The sequence below is a fragment of the Paramormyrops kingsleyae genome, chromosome 20 (genome assembly GCF_048594095.1).
Source record: "Paramormyrops kingsleyae isolate MSU_618 chromosome 20, PKINGS_0.4, whole genome shotgun sequence".
Taxonomy (NCBI): domain Eukaryota; kingdom Metazoa; phylum Chordata; class Actinopteri; order Osteoglossiformes; family Mormyridae; genus Paramormyrops; species Paramormyrops kingsleyae.
In genome coordinates, this window is record NC_132816.1 from 15,807,005 (window position 1) to 15,823,867 (window position 16,863).

At 41.8% G+C, this 16,863-nt stretch overlaps 2 protein-coding genes across 3 annotated transcripts; both read right to left on the reverse strand.

Moving 5' to 3' along the window:
- Window positions 1-890: 890 nt before the first annotated feature.
- Window positions 891-5,494, reverse strand: hhex (hematopoietically expressed homeobox). Its single transcript, XM_023830860.2, has 4 exons — window positions 4,976-5,494; window positions 2,914-3,092; window positions 2,497-2,547; window positions 891-1,825 (listed from the first exon to the last, which is right to left on the reverse strand). Exons 1-4 carry the CDS (start codon window positions 5,331-5,333, stop codon window positions 1,610-1,612), a joined length of 804 nt encoding a protein of 267 aa, XP_023686628.1. The 5' UTR covers window positions 5,334-5,494; the 3' UTR covers window positions 891-1,609.
- A 1,951-nt stretch (window positions 5,495-7,445) lies between these two features.
- Window positions 7,446-16,705, reverse strand: kif11 (kinesin family member 11). Of its 2 annotated transcripts, XM_023830936.2 has the most exons (24): window positions 16,531-16,705; window positions 16,173-16,264; window positions 15,938-16,067; window positions 15,686-15,783; window positions 15,461-15,539; window positions 14,986-15,171; window positions 13,817-13,941; window positions 13,647-13,737; window positions 13,320-13,562; window positions 13,010-13,105; window positions 12,826-12,914; window positions 12,612-12,699; window positions 12,249-12,437; window positions 11,927-12,134; window positions 11,679-11,851; window positions 11,460-11,585; window positions 10,519-10,677; window positions 10,291-10,430; window positions 9,872-10,151; window positions 9,087-9,309; window positions 8,717-8,880; window positions 8,525-8,635; window positions 8,294-8,412; window positions 7,446-8,073 (listed from the first exon to the last, which is right to left on the reverse strand). In XM_023830936.2, the coding sequence occupies exons 2-23, from the start codon at window positions 16,244-16,246 to the stop codon at window positions 8,299-8,301; spliced, it is 3,186 nt and encodes a 1,061-aa protein (XP_023686704.1). In that variant the 5' UTR covers window positions 16,247-16,264; window positions 16,531-16,705; the 3' UTR covers window positions 7,446-8,073; window positions 8,294-8,298. The 2 variants fall into 2 exon arrangements, with proteins under 2 accessions (XP_023686704.1, XP_023686703.1); XM_023830935.2 differs by lacking the exon at window positions 7,446-8,073 and having other exon boundaries at window positions 8,096-8,412.
- Window positions 16,706-16,863: the final 158 nt, after the last annotated feature.

Below are 16,863 nucleotides of genomic sequence, written 5' to 3' on the forward strand. Positions count from 1 at the left end.
CAAAAAACGGTCAGCGAATGATACAAATGTATCCACTTCCTGGAACTGACACAAAAAATAAAGGCCAAACCGCAAAATTGGAGCAGTGAAAACATTTGATATTGCTTAATACAGCCCATCGAAAACCCCTTCAATCAACTGTGACCCATCAAAAGCTGCCGTAATACAGGTTCCTAAAAAACGAAGTTTCATTTATGTCCGACGGTGACTGCAGTTACGGTTCCCGGGTGTCCACAACAGTACAAATTTCTCCAATAGTGGAAAGCAGGGCATAGCTTAACTCAGAGCTGGCAGATAGGTCATATAATAAACAAACTTTTCATCAAAGCTCCAGTGCAATACTTGTGTGTTTTCTTGCCAGTGTTGGCTTTGCGTTTGCATGACTTGTGAACCATTACACAATACAGGAAAAATCGATACGTGTCCTATTGGTTTTGGAATGGTTTTGCATAATTTAAGGCCATTGAACTGCATGAGTGTACAGGCAGGTGCATACAACTGAAGGATTAATCACAATGTCAGGCTCGAATCATTACCATTAACTTTTCCAATCATTAACGATGTGCTCGCTGAAAACTCTTCTCTGTTTGTCTTTCTGCTAAATGATAACCTTTTTGAAGTTGAATCTCCTGATACGAGTCAAAGACAGTTGCAGACTGGGTTCTGTCTAATGCCGATTTTACGGAAACCGCGTGCTTACGAACTGCAAGCAGCTGACTGGATGTCCAGAATAAAAGCGCTGCAAGTGTAACATCACATTATGCCGGAATTCCAGAAACTTCCCATAGATAAACATTTCAAGCTAAACAACACTGCCACCCTGTACCACAAAAATACTGATGATTACGAGCACAGAAAACGAATTCAAATAAAACACATATACAAATAAATCATGTCATTCCTTTTATTGCGCTAAAATCAACCAAAGCTGAAGTGACGGTCGAAAACCGTACCGATGATCATTCCTATGAATTTGACCACCGCTGCGCATCCGAAAACATGCCAAGTGTGATTTATCTAAAACGGCCGCGGCGCGTTACACGGACAAATACCGAGCATATTCAGTGTGAAACAGTTTAATTTCGCAATTGAGTGAGGGCCCATAGCACACTTCTTTATCTTGAAAGAAAAAGCCAATTTCACAATATTACAGGAAGCCTTGCAGCTCTAAAGCGCTCTAAAATGTGCCGCTACCATAACATGTTATTAAACGGGAACATCAAAAGCACCATTTAAGAGGATGGACATTTGAGTGTCTTTATTTACAGAAAAAAAAATATATATAATTTGACGAACTTTTCAGTAGAGTTTTTACAGGTTCCTGAATTTTTCACAAAATATTAACTATATAAACACTGCAAGAACAATTCATATGGCGAAATAAAGAAATGTACAGACTTCATTATTCGATTCATTTATTTCTTGTATAAATCCGTGCTGAAAGTTAACTATACAACCCACAGTTTCTTAAACGCTGTGCTAAAGATATTAATTAATTTATCATCAGAAAAGCATTTTTCCATACAATATGTACAAGCATATATATATATATATATATAAACTCCAGAAACTTAAACCTTCACTGTGGAAGGATGTTTAAGTGTACGGTTCATATTGGGTCGTTTAGGGAGCAGTTTTCTTCAATGTCCAGCTCCTGGTCCGAATCGTCCGACACTTCCGATTCGAGTTCCCCCTGCGATGCTGGGGAGGAGGAGCCGTGTGACCGGCTCTTCTGATCCGAAGTCACCGCCAGCTTCGGCCGCGGCTCGCAGCCCCTTTCCGGATTGTCGCACTCTGCCTCCCGCTTACTGCTCTGCGGATTCTCCTGCAGGATAAAAGTGAACTAAAAGTCACCGTCGGCGCAAATTTCGGGGAACAGAATTAAAACCTTCGCGTCAAATTGCATGATAGTTTCTAAGTGCACGGGAAGTATTCCCATCGTTAATCTGATACCATTATATACACATATTAATATTAATATTTAATATTATAGTAATCTGAGACTATATAGGCTTATGATAAAAGCAATTTGCACGCACTGGGGTGCCCAGCTAACGGGTTGGTCTACACAACAATAAAGAACCAGCGCACTGAACGTGTTAATTTCTGACCACCGATTCAATTATTACAATGTGCGTTTTTAACATCAAGACATTTTAATTGCATCTTGCATGAGAATTCATTTACTGGTCTAATTATGCATTTTAAAATGGTTACACAAACGATGAATTTTCACGGTTTAAACCATTTTAATGTTTAGCATAATACCATATTTGAATTAGAATTTTGTAACAGAATATACAAACTTCAAATAATCTAAATTTCGTCATTGTTAGCTAATACCTTAATATCTAATGTATAAGGACAGTGGCTGTTAATTCAAAGGCTACAGAAAATCACAGCCTCGGCAACTGCGTGGTATTTGACGTTTGATTTGATGTTGCATGTACGTTAACCTCAGTTCACACAAAATATTTAATTGCAATCTAATCACACCTGTTTGAGACGTCGCCATTTCGCTCTTCGATTCTGGAACCACGTCTTTACCTGTAAGTATCATAAGAACATATATGTTAAGATATGCCAACGTGCTAATTAATTTTTATTTTTATTTCATGCATTTCGTTTTATTTTTATGTTTATATTTACAAACTGGCGCTTTTGATTTCTTACTCAAAAAAATTCCCGGAAAACATGAAAAGGTGCTTTCTAATAATAAAACGTTTTTCAACTGGTGTTTTACGTATTATTATAATGAAACAATAAAGTAACAATTAAGTATAATAGGGACGAATTCTAAAGTTACAATTTATCTCGCACTGTGAATATAGGTCTAAGAGTCAATTGAACATCAGTTTGTTTATTTGTTTATTTAAGTACAACAAAATGCGTCTTAACGCTTTTTATTGTTACCTGTCTCTCACTGAGCTGCAGCATCTTGGCCAGTCGTTTTCGTTCCGGCGGCGACAGGTATTTCTGTGTCTCAAACTTCTTTTCCAGTTCAATTGTCTGGTCATTGGAGAATCTCACTTGACCCCCCTTTCGTTTGTGTAGTGGTCGTTGTATGAATGGAGTCCATAAAAGTGGTTTCCCTGAAAGATGAAACGATAAAGAAACAGAGGAAACAGAGAGAAGCATTTCGGTTACACAAAAAGGCTTCAATAGGCCTGTTGCAAATATTATTTCATCAAACCACAATTCCCACAGATGGCAACAGTTATTAGTAATCAAATTGGATTTTTGCTTTTGTGCTTAGTACGTCATTTGTGCATACAATTAGCCTAAGGGAGTTTTAAAAACTATTTGTTAGACTGAGGCTAACATCCGTTTAGCCCAGGCTGTCAGAGCCAAAAAAACTATGGCAAAATTTCCGTCAATGTGTTTCCTGTTGGTTTATCTTGTAAGTCACTTTAACATCCGTCCTATCCATCATTAAAAATATCCTATCCGAAGGAAACTGCGATTTATTAATTGTTCATACATGTGTTGTGGAAAAACTTTGTCCTTAACAAATTGTTACATACGTATAAAAAAACATTAAAGATACGTAGCTCAGCAGCCAGCTTACAGTTCATGAATACAAATATTTGATGCCTAAAGACATTCCTTTCCACTTAATATTTTCTCATTTAAACGGAGAGAAATATACAAATCAGCTAGTCATCTAGGGTTATTTCAGATTTACTTAAAATGTCTTTTGTTTAAAAAATATAACATGTAACTTCTGCATCAACCGCTTTAAGTTTGTAATTGTACGTTTTGTTAGTAGGGCCTAATTTATAAAATTCCGTGTTTTTTTGCATTAAAACAAAATGTCTCTAGCTTATCTAAATTGCTACAAATACCGTTTGTTTATGTGCATTTTATTTTAAAAGTAATATATATACTTGTCAGTTGAAATTTCGTTTACTGTGCGGTTTGAAAAATAGGAAGCAACTAGTTATTTTAGCTGCCATAAAGTCACATCCCACTCAGAGGAAATGAACAATATCAGAAAAACGGATCCCGGCTATCAGAAGTCGAGTGTTTCCTGAATATGTCTGTATTGAGGATGTCGATAAAATAATCAGCACCGTGCACGACTCCCGGGGAAGAGTCTGCTTGAGGCAGCCAGGAAAACATTTAACAGCTTCTGAAACCAGATTTACTCCTATCGAGAGCTCAAGATTTCCTGTATGAACGGAAAAGGGTCAGACTTTCTGAATACCGGCTGTTAACCCTAAACCAAGCACGTTACCGCTAACATAAGTGAGAGAGCGTATATCCCGTTGGCGGACCTCTGTTGTTTGCACGACAAATAATGTTTTCAAAGCTCAAGGTCGGCTTAAATTGTCCCATGGGGATAAAGAGACCTTATAAATAGAATTGATCACAGAATTATATTAACTAATCACACTGACAGTTATTTGCGGGGTAAAGTAATGTTTGCAATACAACGTAAAAAAAATTAACATCATTTTTGCCAGCATGTATCCGTTAAACACGGGGTGATCAAGAATTATGCCTGCATGAGATGGAAAGATTGCAAGATTTAGTTTTTAAGGTTATCACTCCTTACAATAAAGGGACCATCTGAAATCCTATTTGAAACTTTTTTTAATGTAGGCCTATATCCCTTAATTCAAGTTAACCTGTCGGTTATTTACGATTATAAGCATACATTAAATAGCTACATTCAAATGACCGATATTCAATCGGCTATGGACTATCTGCACATCAAAAGTAAAGTTTTAACGTATATCACGAAGAATTATCAAGATAATAATGTGAAATATTAATCGTATTATAAATGATACATTACGGTTAGGCTAATTAGTAGCCTATACTCCTGTCGTAATCGAGAGGCTGGAATTCAGAAAATGCAAATATGTAGGCTACATGTATATATATTATACTGATTAAATATGCAATAAAAATACTATACAGATTTTTTTTTCTTTGACAGTAAATACGATTTGATATGGCTCGTACTCACCTAAAGGGTCGTGTCTAATCAGTGCGTGGGGGTAATCTCCGCGGTGAAACGGGTAGAGAGAGTTTGCAAGGGGTCCGGAGGGGTACGTAGCTGTCAGCGCCGCCGGGTGCGAAAAAGCTGGATGTATCGGTGTTGGCTCATAGATGGGAGCTCTATACGGCGACACCAAACTCGTAAACGACGAATTTGGAGACGGCAGAGTAGGAGCAGAAACTGCTGCGTTTGGCGTCGGGGTCCCGCTTCTTCCCAGGATGTCATCAATGTAAAAGGGAGTCGGGTGCACGGGCTGAATTGGAGTTGGTGCGTAAAGAGGAACATTTGCGTTCATCGCAGAAGAGACGGGATGCTGGTATTGCATGGTGGTTCCCAGTTACAAAGCAACAGCGTAACAGCACGCTATAATCCAGTTGCCCAGTACTAAGCACCAGAGCAATTAGGGCAAGTAGCTCTCCGCATCGGACAAGGACCCGTTTGTTGGTAACGCGTATAGCCTACAAGTCTAGTCGATATGTAAGCAATGAGAGGGTGGAGATAGCTGAATGGTCCACTTCCTGCAGGAACGCTTGCATTCTGATTGGCTCCCAGACTAATATGCGGTTTACAAATAGCTCAAGTACAGCAGATATTTAAGTGAATCCTATTCACTATTTGGAGCGTACATGCGTCATTTATACCGCTGAATAAAAATTACAAATATATGAAATATGTTTAATTAATTTAAATCATATAAACTTAAAGTTTAAGATGCCTAATATTTACTTTTATTTTCAGTTCATTTGCTGCTGTCTGACACGTTTTGTGCGGCCAAACAAAAAAGTGCAACATAACTTTTAATATAATTGATACACGTATCAAAACAACGAATTGGTCCGTAGTCTATGTATATTGTGCGGTTTACTCACGCCTCCAAATTAGCATTTATCAGAACTGCTGGCTGCTGTGGAGTAATTTGGGGTAAATTCGATGATGATCTTTGAATTGAGTATGACAGTTACGCGTAATTTCTTAAGCCATTTTGGCCTAAATTATTCATATAAGTAACAAAAACAACAACAATAATAATAAATTGGTAAAATATGGCACTATTAAGATAAACAGGCCTATGTATTTTTATTTTATTTTTTATTTTTGCTATAGCAAGCTATTAAAAACAGGAGTTTACTACCTTGGTCACGAATAACAATTAACTATATTAGATGTTTTGCCATAAACACAAAATATTAGCATAGTATTCCTACTTTTAGAAAATATTTAGAAAATAAACTTTACGGACATGCATATCATACTGGGCCGTCTTCTGCCTTCTGAGGTTAATGTTAATTGTTGATTTGTAAAATGGATATTATCTGTAAGGCTAACAGCTAATTAAATATAGACTAATTGGCGCAAATGCGGCAATATAGGTCTATGATTAAATCATTTATCGTCTGAAAAGTTTATTGGACTATTGTTCTAAATAGGGTGCTAATTAATTGAATTTGATGTGTATTGTTTTTTTCTTTTTAGCTCTAAGTGATATCTAAAGCATAAGCAACTCCATCGTTAATATTTTAGCAAAGTTACATAGAACAAAAAAATAGACATGTTCAGTTTAATTAGACAAACACGGATATTTCATAGTGGAAATACATTCGCAAGCATGACGATTGTAAGAATAAACAAGGGCTCCATGCTCGCCTTCAAATGCAAGTTTAGTAAACCCGTTATCTGCACTGCCTTCGCTTCGACTTTTCATTCCAGCTTTGATAAACTGCACTTTCTAACCCATTTAAGAGAGATAGACCTGCTGGGACTGATGACACAATTAATATGGGCGTCAATGGCTAAATAACTTCATCCGAAAGTGCGCAGCCTAGATTGCTAATATTTAAAGTTCTTCAATCATTACGGTTCATTGATCGGACTGGCCTCCGTCGGCGTCTCGACTCTTGTGCACAAAAGGTTGTTAAATATGGAAAGCAGGTTGGTTATCTACGAGTCTGCTGCGTTTCAGATAGGTAACTGTTGGCGCCATAGCCGGGTATGTCACGGGTCACCCACCTAATCCAGGTCCATGTCATTTACCCAGTTCATAGTATTAGGCTACCCTTCATTAAACTGAACCCTTTGGAACTAGAACATGTAACCCTGTTTCTAAGAGCCTTATTTTATTGCCAGTAAACTAGCGGTTTCGTGTATTTCCCAACATTACACTTTTAATAACACATTTTACGTCGATAAAATCTAAGCTCAGCTGGTACGGCTGATAAAAATACAGCATTGTTGAGCAATACGTTTTTATTCCAATAAAAGATGAGAAACAGTTTTTACACTGATTGTAAGGATGGTAAAAACCAGGGGGCACAATGAACTATCGAATTGACTCGTTTATCAAAACATATAAAAAAAATGTAGGCCTATATATATATATATATATATATATATAAAAAAATGTATTTAAAGTTTAAATTCTCTACGCATTAGCCCCACTGTATACGGTGTTGTACGCAAAAGAGTGAATACGGTAAAGTTAATCAGAATAATTACTCAATGAGGATACATACAAATTATCCAAGTATAGGATACATTATCTTTTCGAATGATTAAATAAATAATGAACTAGGTAAACGAAATACGGATGCGATTAAGTGATTAAACGGAAGTTTCTAGAATAAGTCGAACAGAATCCACATCAGCGGGAGACGTATTTACGAATCTATGTACATCACACTCTAACAACGGCATTAACAAAGCGGTTTAAGTTCTCCTCGCAGGCACGACTTAATTTAGAAATTAGTTTACCCAAAACTTAGAATTAAACCTCTTATATTCCCTTATTACTACCTCCATGATACAACATGGTTTCCCATGAAACTGATCATTTTTGGTATACATTTCCACCGGCGTATGCAAGGCTATTTAATAAACACAGCGTCGCTCATCGGTAGTATCGGACGACTGCAAGTTTAAGCTCCCCATCGGTGTGTTTGAGGGGGACGTACGCCCTCTAGTGGTAGATGTGCTCCGCTCCCATCGTCTGTACGCATATTAAACTGAAGTCGCAGGTAATGCATCATTTTCCGCGCTCCCATATTCTCGTGCATTTAACGATGCCATGACTGAAAGAAATAAGATGCAACAGAAATTTCTTAATTTAATGTTTAAAATATTCCATTAAAAATTCTTTTTTGGAAAGACAATGTCAATTGTTACAAAATGCACCCTTCCAACATTAACACAAAGCCCAAGAAAGTGAAATAGAATTCAGAACAAGGAAATTAGTATAAACTTAGTGACAGAAAAATCAGACAGACAAATCATAAACAAAATCAGTCATACAGCCATTAGTTCTGAACTCTCAGAGGCAGCTTGGATCGCTGAGGGGTCAAGTTCTTCTCGTTTTCCACCTTAGAATGATCGAGGGAAGACTTGTTTTCCTTCTTTCCACCTCTCTTGTGCTTTAATGGAAAAAGAGAAGAAAAAAAAAAAAGTTTTAAATCCAAGGATTCAAATGATGCAGATTTTACGACAATCTAGTACATGTTCAGTTTCTACAGGCATTCCTCTCACCTTGAAGAACGGAGCTCTTCCATTTTCATTGCACATAATGTTATCCTCATAATAGGAATGTTCAGTGATGACACTGTCATTATTGACGCAAACTTCGTCTTCCAGGGAGTCCTACGTTACAGAATGAATTATAAACTCTCTAGGAATGACAGCACATAAAACAATGCACATCAAGATCGAGAACTTCCATACCTGGTCGACTTGTTCCTCTTTTTCTTCGCTGACAGTCTCGCATGTCAAAAGAGCTTCTTGCAGCTCCTGCTGCTGTTTCCGGAAGTGTTCCAGTAGCTCGTGTCGGTTCTTGGTTTTAGCGAGGACTCTGGGGTAATCGAAGTCTCTGCGCTGAGGAGTCCGGCCTGAAAGAAGGTGAGAGATCAAACCCACCGGAGGTGGAAAGCTCAGGTTCAGAAAATGCAAATCCAGACCAAGATGTTGCTTCATCCAACCAGTTGAGTACTCCGTGAATGTGACTCCTTATACTCAACTGGATGAAACAATTTCTTGGACTGGATTTGTACTTTCTTGCACTTTCCGCCCCTGAAACCCACCGGGGGCACCCTACCTGTGGAGAGGTCACTCCTAAGTCCCTCCTTCAGGAAAGTGTTGACTTTGGAGAGCGCCTCCTTTGCGTGGGTGGCCAGCTTAGCCCCGTCGCGTTGTAGCACGGCCTCGTCTGAGCCAATCTGTTTTTCCAGATTCGTCAGGGTCTCCTCCACTTTGGTCTGCTGCAGTTGGAGCTGGCCGTTTGCTTGCTGGAGGGCTTGGTGACAGCTGGCCTCCATGCTCTTAAAAGGGAGAAGAGGATCAGAAACAGTACAGCGAGTGAACTTTGACTCTTATGACCATATTCCACATAGTTGAATCAAAACTAGCAAAACAATGGCACAGAACATTCCCATATATAATCCCAGCTGATAATGCAAGTAGGATCTCAAGCTGCCCAAGCATTAATTTTTCCTGAATTAGTTAACCCATTCCCCTCATGGCAGAATTCATTAACAGTCTATAAGAATTGGGAAATCTTTGTTTATGGGAGTTACACAAAAACCATCTGAGGGCAGAACAAAAAAAAAGAAAAAAAGAAAAAAGATTGGGCCAGGGAGAACCAATCAGATTGTAGAGGTGGGTCCAAACATCTAGAGTTGGGAACAAGACTGATTGGTTTGTCTTGCCTCTGAGCAGCTTGGGCCCACCTCCTCTACAATCTGATTGGTCCACAGAGAACCAATCATTTTTTTTAATTTTGCCCTCAGAACATTTTTGTGCACGTAAAACTCCAATGAGCAAAATCATCGAGCCAGCTCAGGATGTACTTGGAAGACCCAGATCCAGTAAAGCGACTCCAACCTGCAGCATGTTTTCAGCAGAAGCTTTGCGAGTTCTGATCATGGACAGCTGGTCCTCGGCGAAGGACACCACGCCATCCATCACGGCCCCACACTGCGCCACGGCCGTCTCAGCCAGCCGGCCGACGGAGGTCTTCAGGTAGGAACACTGGCCGAAGCACTCCTCGGTCACACGACCTCCCTCCTCGGCTGTACGCCGGGCCTCAGAGATCAGCACATCGGTCGTGGACTCCAGGAGCCCTCTGCAAGAAGTGACAGCCTGCTCCGACTTGGTGCAGTGCCTGCCAGGGATTTCGGGGATATGGTTAATAGTTGGGTGACGGGTGATCAAGCGACAACTGGGTTGTCTGAATCTGCACATGACCTAAAATACTTTTATAAGTCTACTGATACAATGAGCATCATTCCAAAATTACTTACAGCTGTATGTCTTGCTGCAGGTTACCCACTGGGACCTGCACTGCATCAGACTGTCTCAACAGGCCCTCAAAGTCATTCTGGGTTTCCATTGTCAGCAGGTTTAACTGATTCTGCAGGCAGGAGATGACCTGGGACATTCCCTGTGGAAAAAGGAGCGCAAGCTGGTAAAACGCACGCATCCATGAACTGCTGGCATTTCAGATGGTGCATATATAAGGGAGAACGGACCGTTGAGTGCTTCTCGTTTGCCTTGATGATCTGCTGTTTCAGGCAGTCCTGCTCCGCCTGCAGGGAGCGAAGGCCCTCTGTCGCAGACTCACGCATCTTAGCCAGAGCCGAGGTGTGCTCAGTGAAGAACGAGGCCATGTCATGCTTCATGCTCTCCATCTGAGGACCACCAGGTTACGGAGATGTAAGGAGAATCCTTATTCGAGAATAATACACAAGATTGGATCTAGGGCTTAACAATATTTGAAGTTCACATTCCAATGGAGATCCCCTGCCTTAAATACTACAATATACTTTATGACTATACTTTACCCAAAATAAACCACAGATGCTGATCAACTTACGATGGGTTTATGTTCTGATTCATTCCTCATAAGTTGAAAATATCGTAAGCCAAATACGAGTGATCAATATCTCATACAGTGTTTAACAATGTGTTGTATGTTTACACTCACAATCACTACAGAGACTGGCAGCATCTATGCAACCACGCCTCCATCGCCTGGCATCAGTAGAACAATTGGTACGACATGTTGCCGACCCGTGCACAGATCAAAAGTCAAAGTCTGGTCTGATGACTACTGAGTGTGGATCGCTATCGCGCCATTGTAAAGTCGAGATATCCTAAGTCGAACATCGTAATGCGAGGAGCATCTGTATAACCAAATATGTCAAATAAGTTGACAGTGTTGCCACAAGTTGTGCCAACAGACACGAAGCAGTGCTGACAAATCATTTGCTTTTGTTCAATCTCTATGGAATCCAAAATATTTTGGTGACTGGTTCTTGTTTGCTTTTCTTCTCCTCAACCCAACTGACCGCTGCAGCTCTCATGATGAGATAACTGCATGTACATACTACACCATGATGGTATTAACATGACTCTTCATGCAGGGCTAATTAGATCTGAAGTGCATTAGTAAATTAATGCTTGGACATACTTTTTCCGCCAAGATGGAATGGCTCTGCAGGGTTTGCTTCAGTGTTTCATTCATCTCCATCACAGCGTTTATCCCAGGTAGGATTATCGCCAAGAGGCCTTCTTCCATGTCAATCTTATGCTCCTCCTACGGAGAATCACACGATTTAATCGTAGGGTTATAGGACCACGTGCATAGGCAGGGATTAGCAGGAGTTAACTCTGGTTCAGACGATCGTACCAGAGCACGGTGAAGACGATCCCTCGTATTCTGGCACAGCGATTCCTGCTGTGCCATATCAGCTTGGCACTTGGTCACGCTATGGCTGACAAGATCCTTGATGCTCTTAAAAGATGAAGCTACGACGGACGTGGCTTCGGTGAAAGCGGTGCGATTTAGGGTCAGCAGGTCCGCTGGCAGGAGGGGAGAGGAGGAGATTTAGCACAAGGTCCTCAGCCATCGCGAGCTCAACGGAAGCGCAAACTCACCGACTGATCCGGAATAGAGGCTCAGCATCCCCTGATGCTTGGCGCTCTGCTCTTCGATGGATTTCTGCATCTGGTTAAAGTCGGCCTGCATCCGGCTGGCAAAGTCCTGCTGAGCTTCCACGTTGTGTTGCTCGACGGCCTTCTTGCGGTCCAGTTTCTCGTGCAGACCAGAAACGTCGCCGGTACTGGCTTCAACGGTGGCCAGCAGCTGAAACAAAGGGGTTGGGAAGGTGGCCCAGTTCATCAGAAGGCCCCCCCCCATCACAGCGAAGGCTCGGCCAGAGTCTCGAGTCGGCTCCATACAGAGGTTGTGGCATCTCACCTCGCCCGCAGTGCTGTACAGTTTGTTCTCCGTGTTTTCCAGCTGGGAGACGATGAACTCTTCTTCACCGAGTTTCATCCTGGTGTGCTGGAGGTCACGGTTTGCTTCATCCAGCTGGCTCCTGACCTCTCTCAGGTCCTCTGTGCACTGCTCCAGCTCACGTTTGCCGTCAGAGAACATGTCTACCACCTGCGATAGGCCATCCAGAACGGGAAACAGAGGTCCAGCATTGTACGATCATAAGAAACAAATTGGCTGCTTAGAACTTGATACTGATCACAGGCTTGGGGCCCTAATGGGCTTTTCTGGCAAGACTATGCTTGAGGTTCGTCAGTTTCCTTTTCCCAGTTTGCTGGTACATACCCTTTTCATTTCTTCCTCCAGTGCCAGCATTTTCTCTGTGAACACTGCAATCTGTTCTTCCTGTGTCCCTATCTTACTGTTCATCATACTGGAATGAAAAGGGAAGTCGGTAACATCAAGACATTAGCACAGCATTTAAAAAGTTTCCCTTGCGCTCGATTTTTCACAAGTTCAAAAAACAACTAAGTCAGTACTCAAACTTGTTCAGACATACTCAAAGTTCTCTGTGGACAAATAGACACCGTTCTTCTCCCGAGAAGAAGCCAGGTCTCGTTTCAGACGCTCAATCTCTTCTGTGTATTCCTGTTAAACCAGTCAAGACAAACCAGTTAGAAATGCACAGGATTCAATGACCAGGGAAGCCCATCTTCCAAGTACAGGAGAACCACGGGTTTTACCTTGATGAGAGCTCTCTTAGTCAACTTCTGGTTCACTTCAGGCTTGTTCATGATGTTCTTTGCTCTGTTGGCGTACTCCAGCGTACTCAAAGTTTCCTATGGGTAAACAATGTTACACACTTCATTTAGAAAAGTATCACTCCATCACCACCAAAAGAAACTAGTTTACACGCCTTCCCCAAAATTATTCAGCAACATTAAAAGGTGAATCCGACCAGATTGCAAGTGATCCCTTCACAAGAATAAATAAAGCATATGTTTGAGCTGAATTTCAGTTTGCATTTGACAAAAGTTCTCTCCGCAAACAGACCTCCATGTTGATGGAAGCCGGAGAGACCGTGGCGATGATCGAGGTCTTCGTTCGACCACCCAGAGAGTCCTGGAGGATCCGTGTAAGTTTTGACTCCCTGTAGGGCACGTGGGGGGTCCTCTCCACCAGGGCCGTGATCACACGGCCCAGCGTCAGCAGGGATTGGTTGATGTTACCCGCCTCTCGGGCACGCTTGTCAACAGCCCCCGAACGGCCAATGTTCTCGCTGCCAGCAAGGTCGACCTATGCAAGAAGGACCCGGAAGGGTTTTGTGGAGCCAGAACATGGAGCGTCATCAGGAGACCGGAGGGGAAATACGAATCTTACCAAATTCAACTTGCCAATCTTGACAAGCTCCTCCCCATCAAGTGTAGTCTCCTTCATGTGAATGGTGATGGAGAACACGGAATGAGAGCGGCTGAAAACAGGAAAAACGGTCGTAAGGCTCTCCACGGCAGGTCGGGCAATGAAGGCGGGACACGGTCTGCGATTCGCACCTGGAGTAGGCATTCATCAGGGTGGACGCCGTCTTCCGTTTGGCAGCACCACGCTCCAGAATCTGATAAACCTCATCTTTGTTGTGTACTGTCACTTCCTCAAGGCCCTTGATGATGACCCCTCGCTGAAAAAGGGGAGATAAAGTGTGTGTGCGTGTGGCGTCACTGAGAACGACAGGATTCATGGTGTTCATGTGTTCCTTTTAGTGACAGCAGTCAACATGACAACTGAACTAAAACGCCAGAACATTTCTTTTTAGTGTCGCCATCTTCACCACGCGACATATTTTCCGACACGCGCTCTCTGTCCGCTGGTGGGAGTGTGCTCACCTGTGTGTGCGGGCGCATTGGGGCGGAAGAGATACAGAGAGCAGAGGAGAATTGAAATTGTGCGACATTGTTGAGACAAAAATGAGAAATAAGAAACTAAACAGCCTTATGTCATTTGTTTTAAAAAAAAAAAGGACAATGTATAGACCTGTTCTATACGAAAGGTATCCTTAAATGACTTCTGTTGTGATCTGGCGCTATATAGAAAATAAAATTAAACTTGACCTTCAAGGGGGGGGGGGGGGGCACCCCCCTAACATAATGGTAGGGAAAACACTGGAAGGTGTTACATGTTGCAAAGTGCATGTTGGGATGAGGTCACGAAGGGTGAGAGGAAGAAATCCAAGGCACTGACTACCGGTTTGCCTTTACTGGTCTACTGGGGTGTCAAAACGGATGTGGCTGACAAAACTTCAGATGCGTGTAATGAACTGCAACTGATAGAATGTGCACCGTATATAATCTCTCCGTAAAGGCAGATCGTGGACGCAATTTAAACGTTTCGCTATCCAAGATCATCAAATCACACAGCCATACAAAAAGATTATTTAGTTATCCAACTACTCCAGTAGTGTTAGAAAGTCTTCAACCAGAGACCCAATCTCTACACATAAACATAATTCCAGTATTTTAACCCCCTGTCTCTGTCACACACACTGGTTTGTATTTATATCTTCGTGCAGACTGGCAATTAATTTCTATGGGGAAAATCCTAATCCCAGCAATGATAACCCCTACCCAGCCCTAGTCATAACCATAAATAACCAAAAAAAAAAATTACAAGACTTGTTAAAGACAGGTTAATTTACTAGATAAGTGAACAAGGATACAGGCCATACCTTATTACGAGGGTCATCAAACATCTGAAGCCTCTCTGTAACATCAGTGGAAGGGCTGAGAAGATCAAAGAGCTCCTCATTATAGATCTCCAGTAAGGACACCTTCACAGAGAACTCTGTTCCATTATCGGACAGCTTCTCAAAAATCTGATGGAGGGTTCGTGGGATGACACCTGCCAGTGGATCCTAGGAGGGGATATTTCCAGGATGGAGATATATATAAAAAAACTAAAAACTACAGTTCCAACATGCATTCCCAACGTAGTGACAGATAAGGTCACAGCAAACAAGAAAAGATTCAGTGATCTGCAAACATATCAGAAACTGACCTTCAAGCACCAAGGTCAATGCACTACTTATTGCTATCAGAGGGAACAATGTGGCAATTTAATGTAAGATTATCTTGTGGTAAAATAGACACCCATACACGGGAGCATTCATTTGCAGTCTTTTGTGTGTGTGGTTCCTCATATACCTCTTCCCATGTAAATTCCTCATTTGGAGACCTTTCACCTTCCATTGTGAAAGTTTTCCCTGTTCCAGTCTGTCCATATCTGCAAATTTAAAAAGGCAAAACAAATTTACGCAAAGATAGTTCTGTCGTACAGTTGCTTAGGTGGATCTGCTGTTCGGTCAACCGTTTGACAGCTCCTATCATTTCCCGTTTGGGACCAATAGACTTCTCGACTCTAATACTTACGCGAAAACCGTGCAGTTATAACCCATAATGACTTCATCCAAAATCGGGCAGACGACACTTCTATACACCTCGATTTGCTTTGCCGAAGGTCCAAACACCTGCATTACGGAAAAGAACAGAACTAATATGACAACCACAACATAACTGATCCCCTTTTCCAAGCGCATTTGGACAAACAGTCACTCTTCATCCTCGCTTGACAGAAATGGTCTAAGCCCTTCAGACACAAGAGGATTTGTGGGCACAGCTCACCATGTCAAACGTGTAGGTCTTTCTGGCAGTCTTGTCGGCTGCCCCTCCAGTGCGCACATTCACCTCCCTTCGGACCTGGTCGCACTCGATCACGGAGTGGGAGGACTTGCGCTCCGCCGTGTTGAACGGTCTGTGAGGCGGTGACGATGGAGAGATGGAGGTCAGGATGCGCTCAGTGTTCAGAGTGAACATAAGGTGCCAAAAGACCCAGAGGTTAAAGTGACCGTGCCTTTACCTGCATCTCACAACAACCTGGATGTTTTTCGACTTCTCCTCCTTTTTGCTAAGGACCGAAGAGTTTGCCGACATTCTGGCCGGATTTAAGGTCTATGAGAACGTTAGAAGCAATATAGGTCACTACAGAACCAGCAACAATAAAACGCAGCTAAACCCGCAGTATAATTATCCAGCAATCAATGACATCTACATTATTACCCGAAATAACCACATATAAGAATGACAATATTAGGTGCAAATAGTGATTAATCGGTCAACTAAATAACGTGGAAAAACATCGGAAAGTGCCAAGGCAGACGGATTAGCTCGGCGCTAACTTTTTACGAACAGCTCACGAAGTAATTATGGCGCTTTACCTGTTACCCTTGTTATTCCTCTGTCAGCCGATGTCTCCTCCGAGTAATACAGGAACAGTTTCTGGCCAAAAATGCAATTTTTCAAAAGCAAGTGCACCACAAACACCTACCAGTACGTCCACTACGCTTATCGGATTGCTTTTCCCTGCTGGGCTGCTTGCGGTATTTTGAATGTTGCGAGGATGTTTTCTTCGACCAATCAGAGAAGAGAACGACACAACCGCGTGTTTTCATTGGTGAAGACGTAAAAGTGCCTCGAAGGGCACCATGGGAAGTCTCGCGAATTTAAATTAGAATAGAAAGAGGAACATCTCGTGGATGTTGATGTTTCTC

Excerpts from the sequence above, each read along its gene's own strand:
- hhex (XM_023830860.2), bottom strand. The coding sequence starts at position 5,333 with ATGCAATACCAGCATCCCGTCTCTTCTGCGATGAACGCAAATGTTCCT. Across the intron at positions 2,548-2,913 it reads TGCAGCTCAGTGAGAGACAG|GTAAAGACGTGGTTCCAGAA; the intron begins GTAACAATAAAA and ends TGATACTTACAG. Across the intron at positions 1,826-2,496 it reads AATGGCGACGTCTCAAACAG|GAGAATCCGCAGAGCAGTAA; the intron begins GTGTGATTAGAT and ends TTTATCCTGCAG.
- kif11 (XM_023830936.2), bottom strand. The coding sequence starts at position 16,246 with ATGTCGGCAAACTCTTCGGTCCTTAGCAAAAAGGAGGAGAAGTCGAAA. Across the intron at positions 13,942-14,985 it reads TTGATGACCCTCGTAATAAG|CGAGGGGTCATCATCAAGGG; the intron begins GTATGGCCTGTA and ends CCCCTTTTTCAG. Across the intron at positions 12,438-12,611 it reads TGGAGGAAGAAATGAAAAGG|GTGGTAGACATGTTCTCTGA; the intron begins GTATGTACCAGC and ends GGCCTATCGCAG.